Below are 17,309 nucleotides of genomic sequence, written 5' to 3'. Positions count from 1 at the left end.
TTATAACAATCATTTGATTTTTGAATGCAAATTTTTACGCATCCTGTATTTGTGGTTGTACTGAAAGATGATTCAATTTCAATCTGACCAATAAAAAAAAACTGAAAAATGTTTAAAAAAAATATGTACAGACTAACATTTTCATTTATCCATTTGACCTATGTCTATCACAAAAAAAAAAATCTATAAACATTCTGGAAAGATCCAGTACTGCCTCACGTCGGTCCACACTGGTTCAGGCTGCAGCATCTTTAGTCCATTTATACAAACTGGCTCAGCTTGAGAAATCAGTGTGCATGGGAGCAATGTTGTGATCAAAAGCAGCATACTGCGAGTCGCCAGTGCTGGCTAGTTTGAGCTGCTGTGCTGCATGGGTGAGCTGGAAAGCAGCATCAGGATGGGCCGAGTCTGGCAGCAGGGTGCACTCCCTCTCCAGCAGATCAGCCACTCCCTTTAAGAGCTCCCAAAAACCGAAAGCCAAAGCAGCCTTTCGTAGACGGTTGAGCTCCTGACAGATTAAAATTCAAAGCACAAGTTACACATATTTTATACACTAAAATCTAATCTTTTTTTCTATCATTGTTGAAAGCCATTATAGATAAACCTACCTTATAAAAGGTCTGAGTTTTATCTGGCAATTTCCTTGCATTCCTTAGTATCTTCTGAACATCAGTCTGTACAATAACAAAAAATAAGTCTGATCGCAGGAAATAATGCAATATAAATACAGTCCTGCAGGTAAGAACATGATTAAAACTATGTAGCACTGTCTTCAAGTAATAGGATATGAATGGGTGAAAATGGAAAAAAGTTACCATAGCAACAAATCATTACATTGTATTATTACGATGTACTGTTGATGCCGTGCATGTACAATATAACACCCTATGTATTCATTTTGGGTTCAGTCATACTAAATGTTAGACTTGTGCTGATGCAACAAATCAGTTATGTTTGGATTAACTGGATGTTAAAAACTATTTACATATAAAAAAAAACTGATTATCAATTATTTTGAGTTACTGGAATACCAGTAAGCATAAACCAGATGCAAAAAGTTAGCTCAAGCCAGCAGTTGAGGCACATTAACTTTGTGATGAGCAAAAGTATCTCACAGTTATTGTTTTCTGAGCAGTTATTTTTATCAGATTTTTAAAATGAGATTAAAATCCTCTGCATTTATGTAATTGGTTTTTTCTGCAGCAATTAACAGCACATATAAACAGCGATTGAAGTGCACCTGTAGTCCACTGGCCTTAATCCACACAGTGACATTCTGGGCATAGCTTCGTTTGACTTGTGGTTGCACAGGGAATGGACTTTTACTATCATCCTCTCCGTAGGGATTTTCAGCAGCCTCTAAAATTCCAAGAAGATCCCGGAACATTAAAATGAGGTCAGTCGATCCAGCGCATAATAATCAAAGCAGTAAGATGGTTAATTATTAACTGCATGATTATATACACAAACAGAGCCCTTTGATCTTCAGGGCAACACAATCATTTATTTATACAAGGGCTAGAGTGCCATGTTTAATGAAAAGTTGCACAATGTTTAAAAAATGTCATGAAGTGTGTATGAAACTATTATGTCTTTTAACAGTAAAGGAGAGCTTGTAGATTTGTTGCAGACATGAAGAACACATTTAGTTTGTGTCTGCATAGAAATATTACATGTTTTAGGGGGGGAAGGTTACCTGAAATTGGTCCCAAATATGAGATCTTGCCCAGCCAAGGCAGAGGCTCTGCCCCAAGCTCAAACAGAGACATCATCAGGTTAGACTTCTTCTTGCTGTCTGCTTGAGAATACAACATACCAAACCACTCTGGCCTGGGATGAAAAAGGCAAACTAATTTAAGTAATCTGTTTATATAAAATGTATTATCTATTGCTGCACAGATGTACATAGGAGTTATATATTTCATTCTGAAGGCTGTTATATTTATTTTAGCTTACCCCAGCTGGACCAGTGCCACCATTCCCTCAACCTTCAGACTTCCATGTAGAAGAACACAAAAATTTGGACTTTTGCCTGCCATTTGACTGGCAGAAGGTTCCTCTTCAAGCTCATCCGCGGCTCCTGTACCAACTTCATCCACGTCTGAAAATCAAGTAAAAAGTAAATATCCATTTTCTTGTGCTTTGAATGTTAATATTGTTCCTGAACCTGAAACTGCTTTGCTTGGATATTCTAGCACTATGGAAAATTGGGATTATAATTCTAATTTGGTGATAGCATATGGCATGGTTATTGCGAAAAAGTGCATTTTAAAACTCTGGAAATCTGACTCTCCACCTTTGTTTTAAATTTGGCTCAGGGAAATCATTGGTGTTTTACACATTTAAAAACTGAGGTATGAGGTTAGAGATGACAGTCAGAAGTTTTACAAAGTATGTAAACCGATCTTAACTCACTTGAAACTATAAATGACCCGTGAAGTTTTTAAAATTTTTACTACTTTGGCAATTTAGACCATGTGGACTTATGTATTGTGAAACAATATTTTGATACCCCTTTTGTATGTTAGTTTGATTTTGTTTTGTTATGTATTTTAATATTTTATTCATTGATTGATTGATTTTATTTTTTTTTTTTTTCTTAATAATGTTTTTCATTAATATTTTGTGAAGATGTGTTTATGTTTGCGAGGCCACTGGATCTTTGCTTTCAATGTATACTAAAGTGCAATATGCCTCAAATAAGTGAGAAAATAAATAAATATATGTAAAAAAAGTAAATATCCATCACTGGCATATTGAGGTTCATGGATTATGTTTCACTGATCTCCATTTTTTTCCTCCTGCTTTTATATAACTTGGAGTTTTTTTGTTTGTATCCTGGTTGCAAAGGGGTTTTCTTTATTTAAAACAATTTGTTCTCGTCATAGCAGCCACCAACATTTTAAAAACAAATTTAACAAAGCAGAAAGTTCATATCTGGTTATGTTATGTTTTGTTCTTTTAACTCTACTTTTTTCAGCAAGATTTCATCTGTTAATTGTATGCTAATATGTCAATAGAATGATTTCTTAAAAACATGAAAACAAACCTTTGTTCACAGCAATTGGAAGTACCAAGTGTCTTGATATTACAGGAGGACTGGAAATGTCAGCTATTTCGATGAATCCCACAATTTCCAGATCTAAAAGGTGAACAAAAGGATAAATATTTGTGAGACACAATCTTGTAAATCCAACTACAGTCATGATGTGTAAAGCCTGCTCAGAACCTGTGCTGACTGTTCGGGGCATGGGCTCCACTTCTTCATCCACCACAACAGGCTCAGGACGAGGGAACACCTGAACATCTGACGACAGGTTCCCACAATGCAGCACCGCATGGAAGGGAGAGTATGCATAATCAATCAGCCTCCTGGAGACATGCAAACACACAATATGGCCAAAGATGTCTCACTATAACTGTAAAAGATGAAAATGCAGTTACTCTTGCATAGTTTTCTCAGCAAAACACTAACCCAAACATGGTTTGGACGCTCTTCATGCAAAGTGGTCCATCCATAGTGAAGATCTGTCCATCCCCTCCACTGAGACGAAGTACCTCCTCTAAGTTGTCCATGGCATCAGTCATTTGTAGCTACAATAGTACAAGACAGGTGGGAATATGGCATTTTCTCTGACATACAAGTTTTAGGGTTTGTGAATGAAAAATATTGGTGTGTACAAACAACTATATAGGTGGAAATCTGACATTCTCCAATTCATTTAAAAATGTCCCATTTCTAAGATAATGCTGCCAAACAAAGCTGTGAACTCAAACAGGGAAAATTATATGCTACTTACTATGAATTACACCTGATCCCATTTTATCCATACATTTACACTTATTGATCACTTTTCCCTTTAAAAAACTGGAGATTAGCTAACAACAAGGTGTAGCGCTGTACCTCTTCTGCATTGGCTATACACATGATGAACAGTTTTGTAGGGAAAGGAAATGGAAGTGGGAACTTCTTTTCATCCCCTCGTTGTTTCAGGGTTTGGAGAGAGTGGCGTAGGGAACCCTTTCCGATTCCAAGTGATCCATCTGTTACTAGCACCACCTATAGGACAAAATAGGGTGGTGCATAAACATAAGCACTTGTGCAGAAGTATTCATATTCTTTTCTGCATGAAACATTCTACTTAAGCAAGTGTAAATCTGTAATGGCACAAAAATACATGTCTTAAATAATAAGTAATCGTTTAGTGTGCTTGATTGATATATCATTATATCCAACATATCACTGAGCAAACCGTTTGTACAAAGCATGTCAGTTTAGCTGCTAAAAATTGGACCTAGTTTGACCTAGCTTATGTACACCAGATGAATTTGGTGGATTTAATATAATAAACTGTTTTGGAACAAATAAATAAATCTGATGCAAAAGTCTATTTTCATTTAACTGGACTTTCTGGATCATATGAATATTTTTTTGTTCTTTACTTTTGTTGTGGATGTCAATATTTAGAGGACCTGTTAGCAATCCCTATTAAGCACTGTTTTTTTTGTAATATAAGTGAAGCCAGGCATGTTGAAAGCCACTTTAACATTTTATTATCATTTAAAAGACTGTTAAAGAGTATCCACTGTGTAGAATCTAGCAAACCAAAGTTATCAGGTAAATGTAGAGTATAAAATACAACAATTTCCTTTGAAATGTAGTGAAATGAAAGTGTAACACAGCATGCAAGTACACAAAAGAATTAGGAGTACTACAAAAATGTGCCTCAAAACAATACTTTAGTAAATGCTTTGACTCATTTTCATTGAACACAAACTTATATAGGATTAAATGAAAAGTAGCTATAATAATACATACATTCAAATGTAAAATTCTAGTAGTAGTTAAAAAGAGCTTGCCAATATACCTGACAGGGACAAGCACTGCCCCACTCCTGCTGAACAACGTTACTAACTCCATGAAGAGCTGATTCAACACATGTCTTATCATAGTCCTCTAGGGTGCTTAGGGCTTCCTGTAAAGAATAAGAAAATATATTTAAACCCAGATCTTCTTCAAAGTCACACTCTTAAAAAACCACACACATAATTCTGAAAAGGACCCAACGTGCTTTGGCTTTTTTCAAAAATGTGTAACATATTAGGGACTCTTTACCTGTAATGCATTGTAGTCCCTTGTGAAAGGAACCAATAACTCCCAGAGTGAAGAAAAAGCCATCAGCGCCGTGAATTCTAAGCGGTAGTTTGAAGCCATGTGTTCAAACAACATATTAAGTCCGTGGACAGCCAGGTTCTTCCTCTGAAACTCCTCGCTACCATCCAGTGACACTGGTCGTGTCATGGACAGGGACACGTCCATCAAGACCACGGTAGGCATGGCTTACTGCTAATGTAAAATTGCAGTATAGAAATTGACTTAATCTGCCTTATAAAGTGTTCCTAATGTGTCACTACCAGAAGCACTTCTTTGTGAGCGCCGTCGTCGTTGAGGTTCGATTAGGAAATAACACTCATTAATAGCGTTAAAAGCTATATAGACAGGAACATGTTAGCACAGGACTGCTAGCTAATGTTGGCTAGTAAGTTATCATTCTGCAATGTAACGACAAAAGACCAAATTAAGAAAATGTTCCGATTACTGTTCATAGAATATGAAAGACTAACTATCCATAACAATAACTATTAAGTAAATAACAAATATGACTCGATTAAAATCCCCGTGCCGTTTCGTGTTTTACTTCATCCTATCAAACACTGTTCTGTTAGTGTGCATCAAAATCTCTGTCCGAGTAAGTGTGTTAGTAATGAATACATAGTTCCTATGTTTTTCAGGTTATATTTACATATGATTTAAAACTAGTTATAAAGGATTAAGGAGGGAATTGTTTAATTTAAAGCAGAATAGGTCTGATTAATCCCCATCGTAAATTTAAAATCAGTGTGGGTTCTATTTATTTATTTATTTATTTAAGTTTATTTTTTTAAGAAAATCAAAAATTCTGAGGGTGAAAAGGGTGGAGAAAGTGAGATCAACATCAGATGTTTTTGTGCTAGATCCTCCACGAAATGCATCACTGTACGAAAAAATGATGTACAAAAAGTCTGTCTGTACTTTAAAATCTAGTTACATTACAGTATTTTGATATTTGACCGATACATTTTTCAGAGGAGGCGCCCATCTGATTACAGTAAGTCAGCTCATGTTGTCCGTAATATAAAAACTTAAGACTTTTTTCTGATATTTTTATTCTATTCTCAATTTTGGCTGACCCCTTTGTGAATAAGTGCTTACCAGATAAAAATCTCATAAGATTGGACTTGTTTTTTTATTTTTATTTTTTATTGAACTTAAGACTGTTATTACAGATATAGCCTACTTAGGAGTAAACTTGCAAGTCTGGGATTCTGTCACGCCTCGGTTTGCTTGCGGGTAAAGCGACCTTGCATTTTGATCTCACCATTTTTGCAACTTAATTTTTACAGACTGTGAGTGGGCCAAAATACATTTTGGACAAAATTGGTTTTCAAGATTTTGTTTGTGACTGGAGTGTACTTTGTTTTCTCGAGAGATTCTTCATCTGACCCAGTGGCCGATTTTTTTTTAGAGATGTGTCATTTTACATATTTAACCTCATCTTACTAATCATCTTAATAATCTCGTGGGAGAGCTTGATTCTGGTGGTCTCTTTTATTCTGTATGTCAGCTTTGTGAAATTTAATGCTAGAGCTGAGAAAACATTCAAGACCCAAGTTTGCAAACAAAAAGGGCATCAGGACCAATGATATTGCCTTGGAATATGAAAAGGTAAGCACTGTGCTCTTAAATAAAAATTTATCTCCAAATTCCCCGTGAACTTACAATATCTTGTTGACACTTGAATGAAATTAAATGAATGAATGACTGAATGAATGAATGAATGAATGAATGAATGAATGAATAAATAAACAATAAATTATAAATAGAAACAAATAGTCCTCTTTTACACAGCTTCTACATTCCATATCACAAACTTTCATACCTTTAGGAGCATTGATGGAAGAAACCTGCAAGGTCAAGCAAAGTAAACAGTTCAGTACAGTCTGCAACATCAGTGGATAAAGGGACAGAAAATTAGTGCCTAATGAATGGATTAAGGCACACTTTAGGTGTGTATAATTTTTTACTGAATAATTTAGATGCCAGTCAGCAAAATGCCTCAGAGGGGAATGTGCTTTCTGGAGAGGATGGTGTCAAAAGCCCTGGAGACTATGATGAAGATGATGACAATAAAAACAGTGGTGGCCCCAGTGAAAACGAGGGTGATGAAAATAAAGTGAGGAATCAAAAGAAGGACGAGCCACACGAGGTGCAGGCAAGCTAGTTACCTCTTCCTGTTCCCGATCGTCCTTCCACTGTGGCTCACAGTTCCTGATGTTCGCAGACAGGTGAGACTGATTAGGATATTTTAGATGAACTGTGCCTCAAATGCTGTTTTCTGATGTTATGTTTTAATCTCTGCCTTGTCCCACAGGAATCAGAAAAATTTTTGTGGTGACTTATCTGGTTTAAACCCTTTGGAGTGTTATTGTGCAGCAATATCCAGCCCTGACCTCATCACCAGCGTGATTGTGGCTCGTAAAGGGCTGGGGGACATGGCTGTGTCCAGCAACATGGGCGCCAACATCTTTGAAATCACTGTGAGATGAGTAAATGGTCTTAGCTGTCATCTTGAGAAATGGTGACTGGACACTTGAATGCATTGATATGTCTTTGTCCTGCATTTTTCTCTCTTTTCATTCAATAGTTTGCAACTGTCATGGCTCCAGCAATGGGCTTGTCTCTGCCACTGTGCTTCTCTTTCTCATGCTGTTCTTAGCCATCACCTCCATTATATCTTGTAAATGGAAAATGAATAAAGTGCTTGGTTCCATCATGCCCTTGCCTTACTTTCTGTTTGTGATTGTTAGCCTAATGCTGGGATATTGTTTCATTGTCTGCTCTGTTGGTGAAAGGGCTTAAGATTTCTAATATGCTGTTTCATATCAGGTATGATGCTTTGATTTGTAACATTTATATATATATATATATATATATATATGTATGTATGTATATTGTTTTTGTGCCGTAAGTAGTAGTGGACAAAAATAGCCATTCAAACCCCCATGCTAACCTGTTTATGTAATCATGTAAATATGTATGTGTGTATTGTTATGTCAGCATTGTTCATTCAAAACATAATGTTCACTCAAGCTGAAAACAAAACTGTCATTGCTGTTGTTTCTTTGTTTGGTTTTTGTCTTTGAATGTCTTTAAATACTCAAAAGGTTAACAGAAACAGAAAAAAATAATTATTTAGCCAGTGATTTTTTTTGAAAACACAAACACATTGTCTCACCCATCCAATTGACTACAGGATGCTCTAAAAAAATGTAGCCTTTTTTTCTTTTTACTTTATAAATTTCTAAATGAAACACATTTTACATTTTTGGTTTAAGGAGTTTAGGGACATACTATATTTAATCAGTTCTAGCTTTAATATCCAATAATGCACTAACAAATATATAAATCTGGGTGGCACAGACTCCCTAAAGCTTTACCCTTCCTCCTTATCCAATAATAACAAGTAGGACAGACTAACTGTAAGCATGCTTGTGTCTAAGTGTAGGATATTTGGCTGCTGGTGCAGTGATTGATTCTTAACACCAAAGTTGTTTATGCTGGTCATATCTTCCATTATCGAGGCTTGCTTCCAGTATTGCAGTTTGGTGGCTGGTTAAAATTAAGCTTGTAGTAGTAAAAAAAGAAACTAAAAAACAAAAAGAGAGATTTGCCTGTGTGGAAGGCAATTATAATATAAATTAGGGCATTACTTTAACACTAAACTTATTATTGTTTTTAATTATTTAAGGAGAAGGGGTGGTATTTTATGAGTTATAATTCTTCTCACTCCTTTTCAAATCTGTATTTGTATGACTTGTATGTTTTCACTTATTTGTTTTTTCATCTCTTTTTTTGTATTTATTTTATCTTTCATATTCTAAATAAACACTTCAATCAGTCAATCATTTAATTTTGCACCCTAATGGACAACTTCAGTGCTTCAAGTGACTCATCAGTATTCCCATCAATAAAATGCCACAGGGTGTTATGAATGGGAACAGTGTAGTGGTGTGGTGCAGGTCATAATAAAATACCACTGCCAAATCTCCCCTTTTGTGCATTACATTTTGTAGATTGTTGGAAGTTGTTTTTTATTTTTCTTCAATAGTATTTGCTGCATTAATTGGATGATGAAGTAGGTCGGGGCAATTTTGCTCATTGATGTCATACAGAAAAATGGTAACACTGAAAATGCTTAAGGCCCATTCGTGGGTTTTCTTGATTAAAATAATAAGTCTGCATGGAAAGATAGCTGACCTTTCTCTCTCTCTCTCTCTCTCTCTCTGTTTTTCTCTCAGGATGTAGTGTATTTGGGTAATTACTATTACCCAAGAAGTAATAGCTACTATTGAGGACCCTATTGCACACCCTCCTATTTTTGTATTGATCGTTACCTAGGTATCCTTATGAAGTGAGAGTGAGACAATGCATCTAATCCTCTTAGAAGACTTCAGGTGGTAAGTATTATGCTGATCCATTGTGAAGACTTGTTCTGTCCTACATAACCCTTTGGTCATTGCCGTCAGTTTATGTCTTTGCTGCAACATTAAACTCTGGAAAGCTATTTTTCGAGAAGTTTTCACTTCTGAGCTGGCAAGACTTTACATTTATGGTAAGCCAGTTTGTGATTAAAATTCACAGTTGTTTGTTATTAATGGATTTGATGAGCACATTATTTTATTTCCTTACATGATCTTTCCTGTAGGTTTTATTTACCTTGAAGTTTGTGGCATTTTGTACATTGATGTTATTCATTCTCTTGGAAAACCACTATCATGCATAATCACAAAACCAGCTATGATTTATGTGTCAAATGTATGCATGAATATTAAAAAAAATTATTTTTGGTCTTTAGGCTAGGTTTTCCAAAAAGTCGATGATGTGACATGAATCTCGCCACTGAAGCTTTGAATTTTGTTACCCCATGGTCTGCTGGGGAAGAAGCTGGACTCTATCAAAGCTCATTTATGCTGCCTAGTTCAACCTAGCCATCAGCAACACTGCTTTAGAGGAAGATGCATTGTACAAGGAGGAAGCGACTGCAGTTGAGCCGGATTTTATTTCTCTTATCTGGAGTTTTCCTATGCACCCTCTACCAGCTGACCATCAGTGCCCGATTATATGAACCTTTGCCATTGCCTCAGATTGCAGAGGATTTTGGAGAAGGCTCAACAGAGGGTGTAGAGGAGGCCACAGCAGAGCCTGGGGCACTGGAGGAACCGCTCACTGCAACACATGAAATAGAGCCCACAGATCAAACAACACCAGAGATGCATGTGGTACATCATACGGATGCGGATACAGATATTAAAACAAATACTGATACAACTTCAGATTTCAAAGCATCCACCCCTACTGAATCTCCCCAGGTGCCAACCACAAACCGAACTATTGTACACTGCATTTATGTGGCCCCTGAACCACCAGCAGAGACCCCCACACCAGTTTCTCCAGTCACTACAATTTCTCCAGCTTCCCCTGGTGAAGCTCCACATGTCAAGGGTGAATACCCTGAAGATATCTTCTCTATTGAAGATCGCAGGCGAGGATGGGTGGTTCTCCACATTTTGGGGATGATGTACATGTTTGTGTCTCTTGCAATTGTCTGTGATGAGTTCTTTGTGCCTGCGCTCGGGGTTATCACAGACAAACTAGCTATCTCAGATGATGTCGCAGGAGCCACTTTCATGGCTGCTGGAGGTTCTGCACCAGAGCTTTTTACCTCCTTGATAGGAGTCTTCATTGCCCATAGTAATGTGGGCATTGGCACAATTGTTGGTTCAGCAGTTTTCAACATTTTGTTTGTGATTGGAATGTGTGCTTTGTTTTCTCGGGAGATTCTTCATCTGACCTGGTGGCCACTTTTTAGAGATGTCTCATTCTACATATTTGACCTCATCTTACTAATCATCTTCTTCTTGGATAATGTCATATTGTGGTGGGAGAGCGCTATGCTGGTGGCTGGCTACTCTTTCTATGTCATCTTTATGAAGTACAATGTGCAACTGGAGCGAGCGTTCAAGACCCAACTCCACAAACACAAGAGCATTGTGAAAGTTATTGCAGTGGAAGAACCTGAAAAGGTAAGCACTCCTCTGACAGAACTTGTTTTAAGGTACTTAAAGTTGAAGTTTTTCTCCTTTGGCAACCTTTGACATGTTGTTTAGATCCATCTAGATGTATTAGCATGTATAGCATTGTAAAATACAAATTTAATCATATTTATTAGTTAAAACACCTTACTTTGAGGTTCTTGGAAAAAAAATATCTGTGTTTTGCTGCTTAACTGTCAAATAATATGGCAAGTGATTAGGTAGCATTATTTAATCTGTTTTTCATTATTTACAGTCTAGTTTATTGACAATAATCACACTTGTCATTACTTTTGGCATCACCTCCTCTGCTTGTAGCTTGTAGTTTTCTTTATGTGTTAAAGGTGAATAAAGTGTGAAATGACGCTTGTGGTAGCTACTAGCATAGGCCTTGGCAACCAAAGCTGATCAGCCACTTCAAACTAATCCCTTGAGGAGCTACAGCTCTCCACAAACTGTAGCATCAACATATACTGTCTTTAACCTTGGTAAATGTGATTGAGGCTTTACTTTACTCAAAATAAAGATGAAGAGTTTGTTTAGACTCAGAGCTTTTGCTGAGCAGGACATGCTGCTAATACTGGGTTCCATACATGCAAATGAAATAATGTAGTACTGAAAATGCTGCTCCTCTTCACACTGCTGTAAAATTGAATTACTTTTGGTTTTAAAGTGGGTTTAGGGTAGATTTGTTTACAACTTGTAACCTTGTCTGTTGAACACAGCTACATCTCTACTACTGACGTATAATGCTGCCATGACCCCGTATATGTGCAATGTATGAAGTAGTAATACATATGATTACATTTAACATATATTTTTAAAACTCTACCAAAAAATGAAATAACTTTGATCTATCTCTACCAATGAAACATTATCACTGAAAACAACATTGTTGCATGCAGACAAATGGGGACGATGAAGATAATGCCCCTCCTGTTCCAGAGGACAAGAATCGGTTAAAGGTAAAAAAAAAAAAAAAAGAAACAAAAAATAAAAAAACCAAACCAACAAGAAGAGTGACAACAAACACATTTGGTGATTATTATCCCATTGTTCATTTTGATCATTTGTTTTTTTTTATTTTTTCTTTCACTTTATTTAACTGTCTTCACTTCTGTCTATTATAGCATCATGTGTAAAAGCCTCACTGCAAGTGCTGGATGATGTTCATGCACTTGTAATAAAGAATACCCTCACATCCATTTGGAGATGACTGTCAAACAGTGATGTTTCACTGTCCATGTAGTGAGTAGATGTCATGACCTCAGCCATCTTTTTCCCCAGTTGAAGCCATCCCTTCAGCGAGGGGGGAGTTCAGCTTCTTTACACAACAGCACCATGAGAAACACCATCTTCCAACTCATGATTCACACGTTAGACCCTCTTGGAGATGGTGAGTGCCACATTAGTGCAACAAATGCTCTGTTCACTGATAGCTGCGTACCTTAAAAACTGCTATGATAAAGATTTTCTGTGTACTAAATGCTTCTCATTGTAAAATGGATTAGCTATGTGTCCTGTATGAAGGCATCACTAAGTCCAGATTTATACTAAGTCGATAAATACCCGCCTCAGTCTATAGAAGGATCCTTTTGTAGAACCATAAAGTAACATAAAAAGAATCTCACTGGTGTGGTTGCAATCAATATGGAGATTGTTCTATAATAATAAAAAAATTCTTGTCCTTTTACAGTTTTTAAGGCATGTTTCCTGTTAGTTTAGTTAAAAAATGTATAGCTGGTCAAACAGTGTGGTTGGCCTGAGCCTGTTCTGCCTTTCATATTCAAGAAACATGTTTTGTTAGGTTCATAAAGTTAGTTTTATATGTAATTCCAAGGAAATCATACCAGAGTAATCTCAGTATATTTTCACAATCTCTGGTTGCCCTCAGTAAGACCATGTCTGCTTGACTGTTTTCCTGTGTTGCCTGCTCTTGGTTGGTTCAACTTACTGTCCTCAGGGCAACAAACGATCCATGACTCCAGCACAATAATCAGCTTTTAAATGAGCCTACATAATATGGATCACAGGTAGTGATAAGTCAGTGCATGCTCTGGAGACGTCTTGTCACGTGCATCCAGAAAACTTAAGAACTATTTGAGGCTTAACATAATGCATGACAAACACTTTCTGTTTGACTATGTGTTATATTTATCTGCATGTTAACTCGAGTTGCAGGTATTTATTCTTGATAGCCAACTTCGCTAGCTCAGTATGGTCAAAAAGAATGAATCTATCCTTTTTTTAGGTTTAGTTTCTTTGTGTGACTTGTTGCATTTAGAATCTCTTTCTTTCTGTTACAGCTGTGATCTTTGCAACAATCAAAATAATGCTGATTCTACTAATTCAAGATTGTTTGTTTCTCTTTTATATATCACTGTTTAATTATCTTACTCTAATGAGGTACTAATTCCTTTGAACCTGCTTGTTAATCTTTGTTTTCATAGGGAAATTTAAGGAAAAGGCTGAATCTCTGACAAGTGTGGCTAGAAAGAAGTCAGAACCAAAATCTCATGACAAAAGTGAAGGTAACATTTAATAATATAATGGCCAATCACTTATCAGACACTTTTTTTTAATAAGCTTTTAGTCTGAGCATTATAGAGGCTGCAAAATACAGTTTTACATAAAAGCCATATGATCAAAACTGCTCATCTTTAGTAAAGAATGAGTCCAGCAGATGCTGCTGACACAGAAACACAAGATATGTATGATAATGCTCCTGGTTATAATTATACATTATACTGTTACTTATGGCAGATTTTATTTAATGTACATTTTTATTTGACTGCCAGGAAGCAATATAAACAACTAATATAAGATCCTAAGGCATTGTGTTAGAGATGATAGTATTACTGGGTGATTTTCAAGTCTTTCAGAGCTCTTTGGTCCTTACATGCGTAGATTATGGATGGTATTCAAGCCTCAAAGTTTGATTGTACCACTCAATTTTTTTTTATTCTCTTCCAATCCCCTGGCTTGATGTTTCACATCATTGTTTTAGTGAAAGAATGGTCTGTACTTATATAGCGCTTTTATCCAAAGCGCTTTACATGTACGACACATTTACACACAAGATTAAATCCCACCCAAGGTCAAAGTTTGTTGTTGTTGTTGGTGATGATATTTTTCTGTACACTGGCTGTTGTTTTACTCTAGAATTTTCATGTAGATCCTTTTTCCAAGGGTCATCCAAGGAGTATAATCAATGTCATTCAATCAAGGAGGGCTCACTTCGCCAGGACCAGCACACAAATGCTTATTTAGCTTTTCTCAAAGCTCACCTAAAAAACACAACAACATTTTGGGTAATGGATGAATGACATAAAGTTATTTACAGTACAGAGTGATTAAACCTGGGCTTCCAACCTCTGGGAGGCAGAGATTTCTTCAGAAGAACTACAGTTCATAACACCTGTAGGGATATGCAGAAAGCTTGCTACAATGGCAAGTTCAAATGTTGATTAAAGTTGATTAAAAGTGATTAAATTATTAATTCAGAATAATTATATAAATAATTCTTCGTATGCTATTTCTCAAAAACATATCAACAAATGTATAGATGCCCCGAAATCAATAAAAACTCAGCAGCAGCTTCTATAATGATTTTTTTTTTCACTTGTGTGTCATTGGCCAACCAGATGAAACTTAATGATCAAATGAAAATTGACACAAGTAGTTGGAATTTTATTACACCACATAACACTCTGTACTAAAAGTAGGAATAAGTTCATGCAATATAATCATTAAAACAATTAAGAGAGTTCATTTCAAACATTAACTGCAGTCCTATGTATAACAGGTACAGCAGTCTTTACATTAGAGTTCTTGTAGAGAGTAAGACTTGAAGCAACTTAACAAAATGTTTGGGATTCCTTTCACAGAAAGTGGAGGGAAAACTGATCAGACCAAAGAGCAAGATGCTGCCCCAGCCACAGATACAGAGAAGAAAGAACAGCCAGAGGACAAGAAGGTACTCCCCAACCCTGTCCCGGTGGCTTTCAAAAAGCCCAGAAGTCTATCTTTGATACCTGTCTATGTAAGAGTCAATGTACAGAGCTACAGCTTTTTGCAGCAGGCCTCTCTTTGCTTATATGGTCCTTGCTTCTGTCTTCTCTGTGTGCCTCTACTTTTATCCAGCGTGATGTCTTTTCCCCTTCAGGATGATGTCCCAGCAGAACAGGGTGGGTCAGGGGGCTCAGAAGATTCTGGGAGTGATGAAGGAGACAGTGATGATGAAAGTGAAGAATCCAGTGAAGAAGAGTCTGAGGAGGAGGAGGAAGAGGTTGAGGAGGAAGAGGAAGAGGAACAAGAAGATGAACCTCTTTCCTTACACTGGCCTGAGACACGACGTAAGCAAGCCACCTACCTCTTCCTGTTGCCCATTGTCTTCCCTCTATGGCTCACAGTTCCTGATGTTCGCAACCAAGTAAGAGACATTAAGGATTTGTTTCTGAGATCAACTGTGGTCCAAAAAATCCAGCTGTGTTTTATCTTTATTCCTTTTTACTTTGACCAAAAGAAATCCAGAAAATTCTTCGCGATCACATTCCTGGGCTCCATTATGTGGATTGCTATCTTTTCCTACCTCATGGTGTGGTGGGCCCATCAGGTCGGTTTCTGCACACATTTGCTTTGCTATACTTCTTCTTTGTGTACATGGACACAAGGTAACTTTCACTGAAATGAGATACTCAAAATCCCATTGCCTGATTATAATTTAAAGTGTTGCTCAGTTCATGTATTAAATTTGCCATCTCTGCAAAAAATGCAAGTAATATTTCATTTCTGTAGCATCTTTCTATCTTGACTCCTGGTTTGTCTTCATAGGTGGGCGAAACCATAGGCATCTCAGAGGAGATTATGGGCCTAACAATCCTGGCTGCTGGGACCTCCATCCCTGACCTCATAACTAGTGTGATTGTGGCTCGTAAAGGCCTGGGAGACATGGCAGTGTCCAGCTCTGTAGGCAGCAACATCTTTGACATCACTGTGGGGTGAGCCTCTGTAGATGGATAATTTATAAAGCACCTGATCACACCATTAACTTGTCTTTATATTGTTTTTTTATGACTCTTTTCTGTGTTTATCTCTCAAAAGTCTACCAGTCCCATGGCTCTTGTACTCAGCCATCCATGGTTTCTCTCCAGTGGCCGTCAGCAGCAACGGGCTCTTCTGTGCCATCGTGTTGCTCTTCCTCATGCTTCTCTTTGTCATCATCTCCATCGCAGCCTGTAAATGGAAGATGAACAAGGGGCTGGGCTTCACCATGTTTCTTCTCTACTTTATCTTCCTGGTGCTCAGTGTGATGTTGGAGGATCGCATCATAGTCTGCCCTGTTTCAATCTGAAAGTGCAAACAGAGGCCTTTTCTACAGTGACTGTTGAACTGTTGAATCTCACATATATGGATCTCATCAGCAAGGATCAGGATATCTAATCATGTAAAAAGGTGAGTATGTCTCATGGAATTAAGAAGAAGAAAAAAAAAAACACATTTAGACTCTTTGAAACAATTACTGCTCAATAGATGTTATCATCTGTAGAAAAACACTGCCCTCAGAAACAGATTCAGCTTGCTAAAATGTTCTTATCAACTAATCCTCATTCATGCACAATTTCTGCATTTACAAAAAGAGTTAACACACTACCTACATATACTCACAATATTTGAGTTTATTTATCATATTATCTTTAACTTGGTCTTTTAATTGCATCAGATAGTCTGCTCTGGTTTGGCAGTGGGTCAGTATTTTTATTTTCCACTTGTAAATGATTTATTTTGTAGTGATGTACTTAAACCAGCGCTGTCCAGCTCTGACTGTACCAACCTTTTTTCTTAACTACATGGAGAGTTTTTAGAGCTTGACATGATGACCAAGCGCTTTTATAAAAAGAGGACATAGATTGTAGATGACTTTTGACATATCACAAAGTTTCTACCTGTTAGCTGATAATTAGTTTCTAATAACTTGCATCTAATTCAGAGCTCCAGATTCTAATTTTAGGGATTTGAAGGTTAAAGTAACATAAAGGTGCACTTACACCGTGATTATTAAACTTCTCTTTTTATTATTTTATAAAAATGACAATGAATGCACATTTTTAGGCTAT

At 36.8% G+C, this 17,309-nt stretch overlaps 2 protein-coding genes across 2 annotated transcripts; one reads left to right on the top strand and one right to left on the bottom strand.

The window, feature by feature from the left end:
• Positions 1-8: 8 nt before the first annotated feature.
• Positions 9-5,731, bottom strand: ints14 (integrator complex subunit 14). The gene is made up of 11 exons (XM_041996835.1): positions 5,117-5,731; positions 4,869-4,976; positions 3,905-4,060; positions 3,476-3,594; positions 3,230-3,372; positions 3,050-3,142; positions 1,957-2,101; positions 1,697-1,830; positions 1,241-1,359; positions 609-674; positions 9-508 (listed from the first exon to the last, which is right to left on the bottom strand). Exons 1-11 carry the CDS (start codon positions 5,336-5,338, stop codon positions 275-277), a joined length of 1,539 nt encoding a protein of 512 aa, XP_041852769.1. The 5' UTR covers positions 5,339-5,731; the 3' UTR covers positions 9-274.
• A 4,385-nt stretch (positions 5,732-10,116) lies between these two features.
• On the top strand, positions 10,117-16,597 carry slc24a1 (solute carrier family 24 member 1). The gene is made up of 9 exons (XM_041997392.1): positions 10,117-11,184; positions 12,099-12,158; positions 12,481-12,589; positions 13,644-13,724; positions 15,081-15,169; positions 15,359-15,625; positions 15,719-15,808; positions 16,027-16,193; positions 16,297-16,597. Exons 1-9 carry the CDS (start codon positions 10,117-10,119, stop codon positions 16,544-16,546), a joined length of 2,181 nt encoding a protein of 726 aa, XP_041853326.1. The 3' UTR covers positions 16,547-16,597.
• Positions 16,598-17,309: the final 712 nt, after the last annotated feature.

Source organism: Melanotaenia boesemani, chromosome 10 (genome assembly GCF_017639745.1).
Source record: "Melanotaenia boesemani isolate fMelBoe1 chromosome 10, fMelBoe1.pri, whole genome shotgun sequence".
Lineage (NCBI taxonomy): Eukaryota > Metazoa > Chordata > Actinopteri > Atheriniformes > Melanotaeniidae > Melanotaenia > Melanotaenia boesemani.
The sequence above is the reverse complement of the archived record's forward strand: the minus strand, read 5'-3'. Positions and strand labels throughout refer to the sequence as shown.

What these genes read in the sequence shown, in the direction of transcription:
- slc24a1 (XM_041997392.1), top strand. Translation starts at nt 10,117, where the DNA reads ATGCATTGTACAAGGAGGAAGCGACTGCAGTTGAGCCGGATTTTATTT. An exon ending in CAGTGGAAGAACCTGAAAAG is followed by an intron (nt 11,185 to 12,098) that starts GTAAGCACTCCT and finishes TGTTGCATGCAG; the next exon opens with ACAAATGGGGACGATGAAGA. An exon ending in ATCTTTGACATCACTGTGGG is followed by an intron (nt 16,194 to 16,296) that starts GTGAGCCTCTGT and finishes ATCTCTCAAAAG; the next exon opens with TCTACCAGTCCCATGGCTCT.
- ints14 (XM_041996835.1), bottom strand. Translation starts at nt 5,338, where the DNA reads ATGCCTACCGTGGTCTTGATGGACGTGTCCCTGTCCATGACACGACCA. An exon ending in GCCCCGAACAGTCAGCACAG is followed by an intron (nt 3,143 to 3,229) that starts GTTCTGAGCAGG and finishes TTCACCTTTTAG; the next exon opens with ATCTGGAAATTGTGGGATTC. An exon ending in ATATTTGGGACCAATTTCAG is followed by an intron (nt 1,360 to 1,696) that starts GTAACCTTCCCC and finishes TTGGAATTTTAG; the next exon opens with AGGCTGCTGAAAATCCCTAC.